Source organism: Lontra canadensis, unplaced genomic scaffold (assembly GCF_010015895.1).
Source record: "Lontra canadensis isolate GAN:19392208 unplaced genomic scaffold, GSC_riverotter_1.0 scaffold16, whole genome shotgun sequence".
Classification (NCBI taxonomy): Eukaryota; Metazoa; Chordata; class Mammalia; order Carnivora; family Mustelidae; genus Lontra; species Lontra canadensis.
The window spans coordinates 312547-329584 of record NW_022631010.1 but is presented as its reverse complement, the minus strand read 5'-3'; the positions used below and the strand labels follow the sequence as shown (position 1 = coordinate 329584).

At 40.3% G+C, this 17038-nt stretch overlaps 1 protein-coding gene across 14 annotated transcripts in view; it reads right to left on the bottom strand.

Annotated features, from left to right (window-relative positions):
• The window catches only part of LOC116868468 (RNA-binding protein 12), a 35057-nt gene extending 20761 nt beyond the window's left edge, over window positions 1-14296 (bottom strand). Inside the window, exons 1-3 of one of the 14 annotated variants that reach the window (XM_032858770.1) lie at window positions 14103-14266; window positions 8268-8352; window positions 3697-5513 (exon numbers count right to left, since the gene is read on the bottom strand). In XM_032858770.1, coding sequence (XP_032714661.1) covers window positions 3697-5491 — 1795 coding nt within the window. In that variant the 5' untranslated portion in view covers window positions 5492-5513; window positions 8268-8352; window positions 14103-14266. Of the gene's footprint in view, window positions 1-341; window positions 5514-8267; window positions 8353-13031; window positions 13051-14102 lie in introns of those variants that run through there. The other 13 variants (XM_032858766.1, XM_032858765.1, XM_032858767.1 and 10 more) reach the window with 13 other exon arrangements.
• Between the last annotated feature and the right edge of the window lie 2742 nt (window positions 14297-17038).

Genomic DNA, 17038 nt, shown 5'->3' with positions numbered 1-17038 from the left:
AGGAATTAAACCTAATGGAAAAGATTCTCTTCCATTCATGTCAGTCACCAAAGACAAAATTTACACATAAAATTGAAAATATCATGATAGTGTTTACAAATGCACACAACTTTGAGCAAAGCTTTACAAATCCTTCATACCATACAAAGCAAATGAGAAAATAAATTCATTTTCACCCCAAACCTAGTTCTTCTGAGAAAATTTGCAGGAAGAGAGGTATGAGTGATTGCACAGAACATATTTTCAAGAATTTTTTTAAAACTCAAACTCCAGTGCCCAGAACAAGATGAACAGTACGCTTAGCAGTTAGCACTATATTAATAAGTCTCAATACACAAATATCAAGTTCCAGAGGGCAAAGCATTTAATTACATTTCACAACAAGAGAAGCACTGTTGTGACTCAACCAAATATAGAACATAGTTCTCTCCAAATTCTACACAAACCACTATTTTCTTAATTTATTTAATTTGATGAACAATGAAATCAAGTTTTCCTTTTCAGCATTTATCTAAGATGTAGAAATAACAAAGTAGTTGCAATAAAGTATATGAAATATTTAGTAAGATTGTACGAACATATAACCAAAATTGTGAAAAAAGATAAAAGGCTTTCATCTTCAAACAACCCATTTTTCTAAAATGAAAACAGTCAGCTCTCCAATGGGGAAAATAATCTGCAGTTGAAATAAGACTCCCAAGCAGCGCTGAAGTTTTCTGCACTCGGTCTTTGGAATGAGAAATGATTACTTAACAGAAAACTTAAATTGAACAGCATATATAAACATCATATTGCTTTTTTTAGTTGAGGAGGCAATATCTAGCGATCTGTCAAAGCAAATTTGTATTCATGAATTGTCAAAAGACCCACAACACAGCCATGTCTTCTTTGAAAGTCTAAACAATCCTTTCCCTAAACAAAAAAATCCTGTACTGTCAAACCTCTAAGATTGTAGTGATGAAAAGGCTTTCCAAATCTTATCACGCAAATGAAACTGCTGCCACTCTTAACTCTAAGTTACACAAGACGCTGTATTTCAGTGTTCCACTGACTTGCAACACCAAAAAGGCACTATTTTTTTTTTTTTTAATAGGAAATAACTCTTTTAAAAGGCTGACCCCTTTGTAAGTACATTGATTTGCAGGAAATGTTGGGGATGTTTCAAACCAAGACAGAGGCCCATGTTAAAGACAAAATTTGTTTTTCATGATATCTCACCAATCTCCTATTCCATGTATGTTTATAATATAATGTGACACATCTTTCTTTAGAGCATTTTAACTAAGAAGGAAAGTAACCATAAATAGAGCCTTTTGTAGCAGTGAGCAGGATCTTGTAAGGCAAATGTTTTTATGACAAGGACACTTACCAACCAGAACCCACTTGGTCCTCCTGCCTTAGTGTCCTGAATGCCAAAGAAGAGTATGAAAGGGCAAAAGAGTCTCAATTCTCTCCCCTCTGGCAGCTGCACTTGTACTCGGTATGAAGAATTTTTATGAACAGGCTCCTGATCAAACAACTAGACCAAAAAGCCTCCAAGTAACAGGATTAAATGCACATCTACGGAACAGCTTATGAATCTTTTATTCTATAACACTACTGCTAACAAAGCTAACAATTTCAACTTCAGTTTTTAAAAAAAAACATAGATATAATGCTCTTTCTTATAAATGGATTCTCTTTGTTTAGTTACAGGCCAAAATTTCACACAAATTTGGGACAGAAGGAAACTGCCAGAACATTAGTCCATCATGGACAGGACTTCAAATCTGGCATTTTAAACAATGATCATTAGAAGTGGTTTCTGGTTTTCAAAGCCATCCAAACAACATGAACAATTTTTAAACTGTCTAAACTAAAATATGGCGGTCAAACCAAAAAGGCTCTGGTAGGTAGAGGACTCTGTATTTTATTTTTGTGGCAGAAGTTCTTATTTCACACAGTTTTAAGTGTGACATTAGAAATCAAAGTTCAAGGTTATAGCACAAACCAAGTGTGGAGTTTTATATTAAAACAACAACAAAACAGTTCTGCTCATTTACAAATGAGTCAATTAGGCAAACAAAAAAGCAGCAACTTCAGAAGCAGGACTGTCTATACAGCAAGAACCCTCAAGAAGCAATAAAGGTACATACAGTGAATCTGTATACAGAGATTTTATTCAATTTTAAAAGAAAATGAGGACTTTAGACAAAGCTTTGACCCTATAACAAAGCAAATCTGTCCAGCTTTAAACCAAATTCCAAGAGCAGCCAACTTCTATTTTTCAGCAGCTGGCAAGAGCACCCTTAATGAGCTCTATTGACATTTCTATTTTCTTCATCCCATATGGTATAAAACAAAACCAACCTAAACTCCTTGATAAGCTTTATGTGGTCATTTGTGTTTTACAAATGGTTTCTCTAATGGTACGCCAAAATCATTTTTGTGTTCTCTCCAGACAGCTTTACTGTAACAAACAGCAATATTTATCCTGTTAGTGAGTCTTCTGTAAACAGTCAACCAATGCTCTATGTTACAGAAACCAATCTATATGCAATTGAAACAATCCACAGGTTCTAACCTGGAAATACTAGGAAAACAATCTGGATGCATTAATCACAGCACTATGAAGATCTACCCTATAAAGAACTGATGTGAACAGCTACCCTAAGACAAGTTTTACTTTCCTTGAGCCTATAGGTCTGTCATTTAAGTCAATGACAGCAGCTGTGGCTTCATCCCGAGATTCGAAGGCCACCATGGCTTCGCCTGTGGGCATACCTTTTTCATTGTATTTTAAACACACTGAGCCTGGGATCACTTGATAGCCATAAAAGAAATCTAAAATCTCATCAATAGACACAGTGAAGGGCATATTCTGCACTTTAATTACTGTTGGTCCTGGTTTTCCAGAACTAGATCCAAAGCCAGGGGGACCACCAATGTGAATTGGGCCAGGGCCAGGGCCAGGCCCAGGCCCAAAGGCTGGTGGCCCACTCAAATGCCCAGGGGCACTTCCAAGACCAGGAGGGCCACTTCCAAAGCCCGGGGGGCCACCTAAACTACCAGGGCCATTTCCAAAATTCTGAGGGCCTCCTCCAAATCCTGGCCCACTTAAGTTATTTGGTCCACCTCCAAAACCTGGAACATCCAGTCCTAGACCAGGCAAACCACTATTTCCAACTGAAGGCATACCAGGCCTAGCATCACCAAAGGCTCCTCCTAATCCTGGAGGAGGGAGTGGTGGCCCAAAGGCATTGGACCCACCAAAATTACCAGGAAAGTTAAATGGAGGCCCATTGTTGGCCTCCTTAGATCCTACAGTCAGGAAGGCATGCTCTTCACCTCCTGCACCAGGCATTCCTGCACCGGGCATTCCTGCACCAGGCACGCCTGCGCCGGGCACTCCTGTGCCAGGCACTCCTGCGCCGGGCACGCCTGCACCGGGCACTCCTGCACCAGGCACGCCTGCGCCGGGCACTCCTGCGCCGGGCATTCCCGCACCAGGCATTCCTGCACCGGGGATTCCCGCACTGGGCATTCCCACATTGGGCATTCCTGGAACTGTAGGATTACCTGGCACAGGCATCTTTAACCCTTTTTTTCCTTGGGCAGGGGGATTTTTTTCAATCTCTCTCATATCTTCTAGAGTAACTACATGAACAAAAGCTTCTCTCCCATTAAGTTTTTTACGGTGTAAGCGTTCAGACTTACGTGCATCATCTTCATTTTTAAACTGAACCAATGCCTGTCCTAGACCTTGCCCACTGTTATCAACAAGAACATGTACAGCATTTTCATCCACTGGGATTCCTTCTAGGAACTGAAGAACATCCATCTTGGTAATGCTGAATGGAATATTTGTTATGTGAGCACAGACTTTGGCAGAGCTGACATCCCCCTCCGGATTTAACATCATTTCCCTCTGGTCATAGCTGAAGTTCTGCAGTCTTTTACGAATCATATCTATCTTTTCTAGCATACCTTTCTTAGTAATTGGATGAACTTGAATAAAGCGATTGCCCATGTATTGTTTATGACGACACAGAGCAGCCTTATAGTCAGCCTCATTCCTGAATTCTACGAAGCCTTCACCAGTTGCTTTCCCATTGGGTCCATAAGCAATATAAATACTATCTTCCACAATATCCAACTTTTTAAAAAAATCAATGACATGTTTGTTTTCCGCTTCAAATGGCAGCCCTTTCAAGTAAACACAAAAACCAGCCTCATGTGGTGATCTTGACCTTGACCTTTTCTGCCCACTGGGCGATTTTGACCTGGGAAGTGTCTGAGGAGGGGGATGGGTTTGTCCAGAAGGTCCTATACTTTGCTTAAAAGTGATATGGCCTCCAGCAGCTACCCACTGTCTCTCTGTGGCAGGACTAACTTCCACATAGCGTTGAATCATCAGCATTCTGTTTCTTTTCAAAGCTTCAAATGTATCTTGAGGGGAGAGAAACTTAACCAATCCATTCCCATTATTTCGACCTACATGATCTTTCAACAAATGCACTGCATCAACACGGAGCCCATGGAAAAAATCTCTGACATCATTTTCCATTGCAGAAAAGGGCATTCCATGCACACTGACATATAGATCATCGGGGTTGATGGGAAGTGGTTTCACACTGCTTTGAGAGTTCATCTGGATAGGGTTAACAGGATTCAGTGGACCCAGAAACACAGGGTTCAGGTTATTGTTCAGATTCATAGGTGCTCCAGAGCCATTCATTCCAGCAGGCAGAGGTGCCACAGGTGGCGGGTTCAAGGGTGGCATGCCAGAAATGGGTGGCATTGGGGTCATGGGTGGCACAGAAGGGACTGGGGGAATTGGGGGCACAGGAGGCACCGGAGGCAATGTAGGTACTGGAGGAGGAACTGGTATTGGGGGAATGGACGGCATTGGTGGCAAAGATGGCATCGCTGGGATTGGAGGAATTGGTGGTGGTGGGACTGTGTTCATTGGAGACGCTGTGCTCGGAATGGTTGAGCTAAACGTTGGGCTCCCAAAAGAAGCCCCCATATTTGGAGGAGCCGATCCTATGCTGGCTGTGGAAAATGTCTGTATATTTTTGTTGCTTTCATGAACAGACGTGGCGGCAGTAACTACACTGGGTGAAGGATTATTAAAGTTAGGTACTGTTGTAGGCAAGTTTACCCTGCCACTCATTCCTGAGCTAGGTGGAGGTCCTGATCTACTAGCATTTGCTGGTGGTATATCTAAGTTGGCAGTTTCAAAACGCCTACGACTCAGTTCAATCATATTCTGCATTTCTGTTTTACTACTCAACAAAAGTGTTACTTTTGACCCTTTAATTGTACCACCTGTGCGCATCATACCAAGCCTTGCATCTTCATCAGTGGCAAAAACGATGAAAGCCTCACCCAGTTCACCCCCTACAATATGCACGCCCCCATCAGGGATGGTCAATCCAGAGAAGAAGTGGCGAATGTCCATGGTCCCCGCCACAATTGGGAGACCTTGCAAACGGATGACCACAGCCATGCTGCGCTGAAACCACACACACCTGCAGATGAGAAAAGGCAACGGCCAGGTCAGACTCCTGTTTATCACACCAAGTTTTTAACTAAAAGAATGACCAGCTACCATATTAGGCCCTCAAATATACCCTCAAACTATCACAAGCAATGTAGTTTGTTTTTTTATTTGAATATTCTAAAAACTGAACATTATGGGCCATTTACAATGTAAAACCTAGACAATTTCAACTTCCAAAGGCATTAATTCTGTGAACAATTAGAAGTTCAGTGCCATGACTCAAAGGTTCAGGGAAAAAACCACCATAAGAAGTAGAATCACCAATAACATCATTCAGACCACTAATTATTCAGTAAGATTTAAAAGAAATGTGTAAGTCAAATCAGGACACAAAGTTGAACAATCTGCAGGGGAAAAACATGCAAAGGATGTAGCAAAGTTAATATTTAAAAGTGGCTTAGTATTTTCCTTATAAAAATGACAACTGTAGAATTATCAGGGTCATTTTATAACACTCAGTCTCAGAAGGCAAATAGAAACAGAAAACTGCAATACTAATGAATTATAAATAATACTTAATAATAAAGTAGACTCAAGTCTCAAAAAAAAAAAACAGATTCCATATTTCAACCTAACTCTTCAATGTGCATTACTGCTCCATTTATTAAGGAAAACTACATATGGAATTATTTATTACAAAGTTAACACATACAAAGAATCCAAAGTAAATACTGAAAAAAATAGCCAAAATCTTAGTTATCTATATTCATCACTCCAAAAAGTAGAACCTGGTTGCAGTGCCATTCACCACAGCTGTTTTAATTTAAACTCAGATCCAAAGACTCATTTCCAAACTCACCATAAAAATAATAACAATACACACACACACACACACACACACTCTCACTCTCTCTCCCTCCCCCAAAAGTCTTGTTTTCCCCAAAGAAGGATGATAACGAAAAAAGGGTATTATCTTGTTTTGCTTTTGTTTTAAAAAGAACTAGGGTATGAACTTTTATTCAGTGACTGTTATAGTCTCTACTCAACATAACTCCTGAGGAATTTCTGGGAGCTCACTGCTGTCCTTAAATAATGTCCCACTCTGAACTTTTTCTTTTGGAGGTATTTCTCCCAGATTTAAGTAAAATTTCAGTATTTCAGTTCTTATGGCTTCCAAGAGCAAATTCAAGGGAAGCCCTTTGTAAAGCGGTATAAAATGAATTCTTGGGACTGGAAAATATTAATTTGAAATTTATGTGATCAACAACATAGGGTGTTTTCTAAGCCATCTTATAAATCAACATTTAAATATAAACCAATTAAACTAGTTCTGTGACTTCAGAAAATTTATATGATTTGAGCTTTGGTTTTATCGCTTCTCAAATAGGAACATGAAAAGAGCAAAGTTTCCTGCTGAAAGCTCTAAGAATCCTGTAACTCCATGAAAGCAGTTTTTCCATGTCAAATATTGTGTGACTATTAATTTGATACAACAATACCTGTAATAATATCTCAACTATTATGACTGCTGTACACAAAACAGAAATATGTTGTTTGGCTTCGACAGTTTTCTCACATACATACACAAAAATAAAAGCCACTTTCAAATTTAATCCAGAAAGATGGACTGGCAAACAGAAAATGCTCTTTGAGGGACCATTATAAAACACTAGAAATTTGGGGGAGAAGGGAAGCTTTTCATTTTTGGTTTGCAACAGTCAACAAGAAAAATAAATACTAAAAAAATAAATTACACCAACAAACTCTTTTCTTCGTATTTACTACTATTTAGCAGTCTATAGAGAAGCTCATCAAGAAGATTTCAAGACATTAAATCAAATTCGCATTCCCTACTGTCTGTAGCATATTGGCTACATGCAAAATTAAGACAGCATTCCTGTTCAACTTCAAAAAATGCTTAATCACTTTATCACATCTTGGGTAAGTAATCTAGGCACCCAAAACGACTTGAGAGATAGAAAGATGTTAGTTTGCACTGGGACACTAAAATGGGAATCTGATACAGTCCCAAGAACACAAAAATTAAACACAGGGCTAACATGACATACACAATGATTCTTCAAAAACCATCTGCTACTAAGAGAAGGGCTTTAGTTAAAGTCTGTACAAGGTACATATGAAAACATGATATTGAAAAATCTGCCCAGATTACCAGTTAGAAAAGGGCTGAGAATTAAACCAAAGAACACATGAATTATTCATAAAGCCATCTAAAGAGAAAAACAGTTTTTAGGTTCTAAAAAAATATGAAGTAAGATCTGCTATTCTTCTAAGTGCCTATTTGACTGGTAAGTCATTTCAACTATCTTGAGCCTACCTTTGTTATGTAACAAGAGGGTTAGAGTCCAATCACTTAATTCCATCTAAAGTCAAAATAGGTACTCTAAAACATAGAACCCATTATCTACACATTTACCTCTAAGGAATATTAAAAAACCATACCAATAACAAGCACCTACATTTGCAATTAGCCTGGAATGCTACTCTGAGGAAAAAAAAAAACAAAAACAAAAAACAGCCTACTGCCTAATAATCAGCAATTCAGCAAAAGAAATGCATCCATAAAAAACTGAACCCCGAAGAGAGCAACAACTGTTCAAGGCACCCAGTCCACCCCATCCCCATCCCTCAGAAAAGACTTTAAAAAAAGAAAGAAAGAAAATCCCCCACAATTCAGTTACTACACATATTTTCATGTTACTAAATAAGCTGTCTCATTTTATTTTGAATAAAAACAAACCTTCTATTCAAAATCTCTTACCTGATAAAACAAGAGATGTATTTTCTTAACAAGAAGTAGAGGCCAAGTCAATCCTGTGGGCAACCAATTAAAACCAACTTTTAGACTGCAATAGAGAATAAATGGAGGCAAAAATCAATGCAGGAAACACAAAACAACACGCACAGGCCACACTGAACTGTACATTATGAAGGCGAGTCTGAAACCACCAGAGTACTTCATTAGAATGCATATTAAAAAAAAAGACAGAGAAAGAAAGAAAAACACGTGTACCAAAATCCCACACATGCGTTACTTGGTATTGCTTTCAAATTTAGTATCTCTCAAAACATATATATTTACATATATCAAGAATGTGCCATAAATTAGTCCAAGAATGAATCAATTAAAAACTAAAACAGTCATAAACCTCAGCTTCACAGCTGGTAATTATTTTTATCACTTGATGATTAAACCAGTCCAGAAAATTCCTTAATACAAGTCCGACTACAACCTATTTCCTCAGGTCCCACCAAACACTTGATGAAAAAGCACAAGTTCACACAAACAGTTCCAAGACAAATGACAAAATCATCAATTCAAGGGTACTTATGGAAATTCTTGCAGTTGCTCTTTCAAAATATTTTCCTTTGTACCAAAATAGCATCAAGCACCAAGAAACATAAATGAAGTGACAGTTCAGGCTGTAATGATTAATTCCTACTTAAAACCACTGGGGTTCAAAATCTTAAGGAAAAGTGCTTTTTCTTCTAACACCACAACTGTTCCAAGAAACTTGTAAAAAAAATAAAAATCCCTAAAAATGGCATATTAAGAAGACTTCCCAAAGTAAAAATGAGTCACTTATCTCTTACTGGAATTTCTCCCAAATCAGTGAAGTTGTGAACAATTCACAAGCAATATATAAAACCAAATAATTAGACAACTATATGCAAAAGATCATTTTTGAATTCAGAGAAAGAAGAAAATCGTCTTAAGTATAAGTTACCAACAGAACACTACTTAGATACCAACAGAACACTACTTAGATACCAACAGAACACTACTTAGAACGATGCTCTTTTTAACTATCTTTCAAGTTCGAGATATCACCTGTAAGCTTAATATTCATCACCAAAAAGTAAAACGTATTAAAAAATTCTAGTGTTACTCCAAATTTTTTCTAAAGGACAAGTCTAAACAACTTCTAGACAGCTACTCAAATTACTGAAGAGTAAGATTGTTTTGCCACAAAAGCTACATACGTATGTCATAAACAAGCCTTTCAAAAGCCCAAAGCACTGTATTAATTTTTTATATGTTGTACAAATCAGTTCTAATTAGGTCTAAAGAGTTTTAAAACTCCTTAAAAGACACACCTAGAAGTTTATCTAACAGGTCACAAAGGGAAACTTGAAATACAATAAAGGCATGCTTTTAGGTAAAGGCTATGCTCAATGAGGAAGAGCATGAATTCTGCAATACTGTTTTCTGAACATTCAAGTTTGACTCTATAACCAACAGAACCACAAGAGTTTCCTAGTTAAGCATTTAAGTTTAACATATGATCCGCCATTGGAGATTCCAATTCAAAGGGTCTGGTATGGGGCCGGATAAGTGCCCTGAAGGGAAACAAACAGGTTTCTCAGCCTCTTCCCTTCCACACCCAAGAAGACTCCAAATGTCCATCTGGATAGGAAAAAGTTTAGAGTCAGCTAGTTATGCCCAAAGGGAACATTAGACCTACTATCAAAAATTTCTAAAGGGTTCCCAGAAGTTACTGTAACAAGAAGGAAGTCTCATGTCACAAGAAAAAGTTTAAGTTCCAGCTGAATTCGGCAAATGCCTCATTCAAATTTTACGTTGTTCAATTTAAAGTAAAAAAATCAACCCATGGGCGCCTGGGTGGGTTAAGCCTCTGCCTTTGGCTCAGGTTGTCATCCCAGGATCCTGGGATGGAGCCCCTCATCTGGCTCTCTGCTTGGCGGGGAGCCTGCTACCGCCCCCCGCCCCCCGGCCTGCTTGTGATCTCTCTCTGTCAAATAAATAAAATCTTTAAAAAAAAAAAATCAATCTAGAAGTAAATTCATGAATCTTATCTATTTAAGCAAAGGGGATATCAACCCATACAAAAGAAAAGTACCCAGAAACTTCAGGCTTGAAGCTAAAACTTCACAACTCTTGGTGTTACGCTTCTTCCTTAATATGGACAACGTAAATAGAAACTGAGACTGAAGAAGTACTTTTGTTCTCAAACCCCCCCCCTTTGTAAAGAGCACAATAATTTAATAGAGGCACCACTGTTCTCTAGGAACTACTCATTCCTGTGTTCTAAGTGTCAGCTAGCAACAGAATGCAGGATCCCAAAATGAAAATTCCACTCCAACCACCTAAGACTTAGTGAATTTTAGTTAGAAGGATAAGACAACCAATTGTATGCAACAGAACATCTAACACACGTTTTACCTATTTATAAAGTATCAAGGTACAAAGGAGAAAATGGGCCTGATTTGCCATTGAATTCGCTGATCTATATCAGAAGATCTAGCTCACTTTAGGGTACAGGTTAAAAAGGCGCCTCCTCCTAGTTCTCCGCCATCTTGTCTCCCCTCCCCCCCATATCAGAAGATCTAAAACAAGAAGATTGCTCTAGTATACTTTTCCACTTCGTTAGGAATTAGTCCTAACATAGTGGCTTTGCTTCAGCTTTAGAAATACCACATACATGAACAAATTACAAATATCTGCTATGAACATTTCGCATATTATGACACGACATATATTCTTATTTACTAGTCATTTCAGTCACTTGGAATTTCAGAGTAAAATGTCCAACAACAATCCTCTTTTATCAGAAAGCCAAAGCACAAACCAGTTGAACTTAACTGTTTCACTCTTCATCTGGTGATAAACATCAAAAAGTGAATTTTAACTTTGTTCAGTCGTCAGTCTTTAATCAACAATAACCAGGGTACAGCAGAGCTAAGTTCTTTAGATTCAAAATACAAAAACAGCACCCCTCAAATGTTCACCCTCAGAGATGAGCAACAGAGAACCAATTATAATGGGCACAAAGCTATAAGCCGCATAATCACATTATGGAAAAAAACCACAGCTTCATCCACATGATTATGTCCCCATCCCCAAATGAATCACATTTCAGATTCTGGGATCATTCTTAATGAAACAATGCTTCTGACACAGAGGGACATGAATCCTTTAGACAGCTTGTTATTCCACTTCCCCATTAAGCTTCATAAAGTTCTCAAAAGTGGCAAGCCAAAAGACATTGCTAAATAAGATATATTCCTCCTGCCAAAAAGACTATAATATTAAGTTATTTTTCAAACCCTCCCCACAAATGCCAACAAATATGTTTATTGTCTTGACTTAAAAGCAATAGTATCACTTCTCACTTGGCCAACCACATTCACCCTCACTGTTGGGTCTTAAAACTTAAAAGGTCGCCAGAAACTTAATGAAATAAACTCGTTGCAAACCAGAAGGTTTATGAGTGGTGGTAGTAAAATGTGATAAACTATAAATCAGATGAGGCTGTTTTTCTGCTTAATTCTAAACATGTAACAACATTCATTTATACCACGAACATTTATTAAGCACTTGTGGCAGGGACAGGAGATGTAAGAATGGACAACAGTCCCTAGATTTTAGGGAGAGGTATCTAAGAGCATCTTTTGTGCAATTACTGACACTTAGAAATTCTTTCTACAATATCTGCAGAAGAAAATATTCATCTAAACCAAAAGATGGAGTAGCTCTCTACAAAATGGAATAAAAACGTTATGAACATGGTCACTGGATTCCAGCACCTGGAACACACTGGTCCACAAAATCAAGTTTCACATCTAAAAATTGTACCAACAACCCCCAAACTCTCAATATGCAATCATCAAAACATTTGGCATGTCACAAGAAAGTGAAAGAAGCCAGAAATATGCTGGTATTAGCACATAACAATAGGTTCCAAGGAACAACCAAAATGGTTTCTAAAGCTTCACATTTTCACCTAACAGATATGAACTTAAGAAAAACACAAATTATGCATTACAACCCATAAACAAAATAAATATTTAATTGAGCTTATAAAGATGATATAAAATGCATTCCCTGTTTCGTCAAAAAATCTTCCAGGAATAATACTGAGCACATCCTCAACCTTTATATAAAGACGCCAAACATTTCATTTTCTTAAAAAATTACCATAAAATTATTTTAACCACCTGTAACAGTTCTTCCCAACTTTTTAATATTCTTGGAAAATGCCTGAACACAATTACTTCCCACTATCCAGCCAAAACCACCAAAGCTCAAAAATGAGTACAACCAGTCTTGTATTACATTTCTATAAAACAAAACAAACAAAATCAGCCCGTATGTCCACACTTGTAGGACATTTCTGAACTGCAAATGCTCTGAAATACATTAACAATATAAACTATGTAACACAGTCCAATGCAATTCATTTTACTAATACTGCATTTAACAAAAACTACACGATTTTTACACCATTCAAGCAAGAAGCTCTAAGAATAATCCAGCTACAAGTTCCTCCTTCAACAATCTCTCAGTTGCAATTACATTTTTTTCTCAGGTTATACTGGCTGGAATTACACTTTTCTTGAATAATACAGAACAGTTCCTGACAACTGCCACAATTTACATTAAATCATCTCTGGAAATTCAGGAGTCAAGGACAGTTTCAGAGTCCAGAAACCTCTCCTACGGAGCCTGCAAGTCAGGGTACAAAACTCCCAGCATGTTTTGTGCTGAATAACGCAAAGTTACCTTCACCGAAGCCGTTGAGATGTTTCACTATAAAGTACACATTACGGGCACACATGAAGTCCATGCATTTACAACCTGGCAGCTAAGCCTCCTACACTGGTGTCCATCCCCGACACTAACCTGTAGATTCTCAAAGCCCCACCCACCTATTACACGTGGCTGCCAGCTAAAACCTCCAGCCTCCACTAAAGAAACTCAATTCACTCATCGAAAGCACCCCCCTCCACCTCCTACTGGGCCTGCTCCTCTTCCAGTGCTGGAGGCTCTCTCCCAAGGGATATGTAAAGGTGGTGCTCTTTGCAGCCCCTTCCCTGCTTGGGGCTCAAGGGCCTGGCATCTTACTACAATTCTTAGAGGTCTGGGAGGCGTACTCACCCCCACTTTCTCGCTACAGAGGCCGGCTTCTCAAATCGCCGACACCCTCGAGGGTAATCCCCGCCCAACGCTGAGCCTCGGGAGCATTTCCCTGCAACCCCGTCCACCTTCAGGCCACGACGGCGACCAGCTCTAAGATTTCCTTGCTAGACTCAGAGGAGTGTACCGACTGCAGCTTCTTCCCCACAGGTGTGTCTAGACTCTAGTTCCCTTTTCCTGTTAGGCCACGGGAGCCTCCTTTCCACCTCAGATGGAGGGAGTGTCCTCACTACGTTTAATCTCCTCACTACTGGGCACAGAGATGCAGTTAGAATCCCTGTCCCTTTTGGGAAGCAAAGAGAATCTCGCTCATTCGGGATGTAGGTGCGCTTTTACTGCAATCCCCGTTAATTCGCAGGCCGCTGGGCCACCCAACTGTGGCCTCCTCCCTCTCAGACCACGGGGGCGTCCTTCCTATGGCCTCGTCCCCACGTCGGTATGCAGGCTCATCCTCTCCTGCGTCCTTCCTGCATCCTCTCAGGCTTCAAAGGCGCAAGCGGCTCCCCAGACCCTCCCCCCCGCAGCCAAGCCGCGACCCTTTTGTGTGGGGCGCTCGCTGCGGCGGGCTCGGAGGCCTCCGAAGGCCCCGCCCCGGGCCACCAAGGGGCGGCTCGAGCCCCGCACAGCCCCGCCCGTTCCGGGCTGCAGGAGTCTTACCGGGGAGAGCTGCGCGGCACCCGAACCCAGACCCGAGTTACCCCCCGCGCGAGTGCCTCCGCCCCGCGGCCGACAGCCCCAGCCCGAACGGCTTCCCGGAGCCCACTGCAGCCACCACCTCTTTCGCCGCTTCACAAAATGGCCGCCAGCCCGCTCAGCAGCTCCGCGTTCCAAAAGGGGAGGGACGGAATGGAGACGTCAGGGGGCGGGGCAGCGCAAGCGCGCTAAGGTTCTGAGCAATCTCCCGGAAGTTGCGGGTGTTTGTGGCGAGAGGAACTTTGAGTCCGTGAGCGCGACGATTTGCGCACTAACCCCGCCTAAGGGGAGTGACGCTGTGGAGTGGGTTGGGTTAAGAGTGCCTGGCTCTGCCCCTCGCTGCGGGACTTTGTGCAAATTACTTCTCTTCCCTGATCCTCTGAGAAGGGGAAGAAGTAGTGCTTTCCTCGCGTGATTGCTTTAAGGATGAAATGGACCACAAAGTATTACCTGGTACTGTTGATGATGCCCTGGCAGAAGAACCCAAACCTGTTTTTTGTTTTTTGTTTTTTCCCATTTAAAAATTTCAGTCCAGGGAGCCTTACCGGCCAGTCCTCGTTAACCCCATACACGGTTGCCCTTTAGTATTATTTTATTATAGAAAAAATCATTCTCATCCTGCGTTGGTCCTAGCCTCCCAAATTCCACTGCCCCTGCCTAAACTGTTATCGTGATTGAAGCCGCTATAGAAACATAAAGATGGATAGAAATTACACTAATGCTTCACAAGACTTTTTTTTTTTTAAGATTTTATTTATCTGACAGAGAGAAAGATCACAAGTAGGCAGAGAGGCAAGCAGAGAGAGAGGGGGACGCGGGCCCCCCGCTGAGCAGAGAGCCTGACGCGGGGCTGGATCCCAGGCCCCTGAGATCACAACCCCAGCCGAAGGCAGAGGCTCAACCCACCAAGCCACCCAGGCGCCCCCAAGACTGACTTTGAACAATTTTCCCCCGTCTCTTATGGATTCTTAAAGCTTCTCTTTTCCAAACTTCACTTGTTTTTCTGTAGAATCCTTTGTTCCGGGAACTCTGCATCAATGTTGACATCTTGCTTACCTCAAAGTATACTTAGGAATGAGACTCAGATGGCCATTGCCAGGGCTAATCATGAAACCACTTTGAAGACATAACCAATAGGACTGGCAGTACTAACAGATTCCTATCCAAACCGCCCAGACCCTGTGTTTTCCTTAAAACCACTCAGCCTTTTACCCAGAGCGGGTCTGTGGTTTTGAAGGCATTAGCCTGCTGCAGCCTCTTTTGCCTGGAAGTAATAAAACTGTCTTTTCTCTTTACCCCAAAGCACTATCTTTGTGTTACATTTCAGCTCTGGAGCACAGAGCCCAGTTTTCAACAGCATGACTATCACCAATACTAAACTAATCTTCCAAATCAGAAAGTGAGGAGTCTACTGAGCAAGAAAATCCAACAAGTTTTGGGGAAGATTTGTGTGGCAGACTTGCCTGGTACTAGCCCAGTATACCAAAAACAGCAAACTAGAAAACTAGGCCACCTTTATATTTTTTATTTTATTATTTTTTAAAGATTTATTTACTTATTTATTAAGATTTTACTTATTTGTTTGACAGAGAGAGAGTGCATAAGCTGGCAGAGTGGCAGGCAGAGGGAGAGATAGAAACAAGCACCCAGCCAAGCAAGGAGCCTAATGCGGGACTCGATCCCAGGGCCTTGGGACCACAACCTAAGCTGAAGGCAGCCATAACCAACTGAGCCACCCAGACGTCCCTAGGCCACCTTTTTAAACAGAACCTATACTTTGTTATATATACTCTTTGCAGGTATAGTAGAGTGCATTGAAAACAAAACCTACATGCAATGTTGTATTGGGATTGCCTCCTGGAATAGAAAAGGGGCATTAGTGAGAAAACTGGTGAAATCTGAATAAAATCTGAAGTTTACTTAATACTAATGTAGAGATGTTACTCTCTTAATTTTGACAAATATACCATGTAACTTTTATATTAGATGTTAAAATTAGAGGAAATTGGGTGATGGACATCTAACTCTGAACTATCTTTGCAAACTTCTCTAAAATTATTCAAAATAAAAATTCTTTTTAAAAAACCTTCTTCCTGGGCACCTGGGTGTCTCAGTCATAAAGCATCTGCCTTCAGCTCAGGCTCAGTTCATGGTACAGGGGTCCTGGAATGCAGCCAGTGGCCAGCTCCCTGCTCAGCAGGAAGCCTGCTTCTCCCTCTCACACTCCCCCTACTTGTGTTCCCTCTCTCGCTGTCTCTCTCTCTCAAATAAATAAAATCTTAAAATAAAATAAAAACCTCCTCCTCCTATCCATCTGCATTTACTGTACTGCTAGCTAGTAGCTTTCAAAATTTTTTGCCATCACTCACGTAATACATTTGCAACCAGGTATACACATTTAAATATATAATCAAAATAAAATGGTTAAGGGGTGCCTGGCTGGTTCAGTGGATGGAACACATGACTCTTAATCTCAAGAGTTGTAGGTTGGAACCCCACATGGATGTAGAGATAACTTAAAAATAATTAAATAAGGGGTGCCTGGGTGGCTCAGTGGGTTAGGCATCTGACTCTTGATCTCAGCAGGTCTTGATCTCAAGGTCAGGGATTCAGGCCCCACATTGAGCTCCACAATGGGTGTACAGCCTACTCATAAATAAATAAATAAAATCTTTAAAAAACAAAATAAAATAAAATACTTAAAATATGTGTGATATACTCTAATGTATTCTTTCTCTTGCTTTTTTTTTTGTTCTAGTAACTATTCACCTACAGTGTCATACCCACAAATGGAAAAACTACTCTAGCTATATTAGCCTATTGGTTTCTCAAACATATCATGCTTTTTTTAAAACTCAGGCCCTTTATTCTTCCAGCTCCTTTTCATTTCTCATTCATCT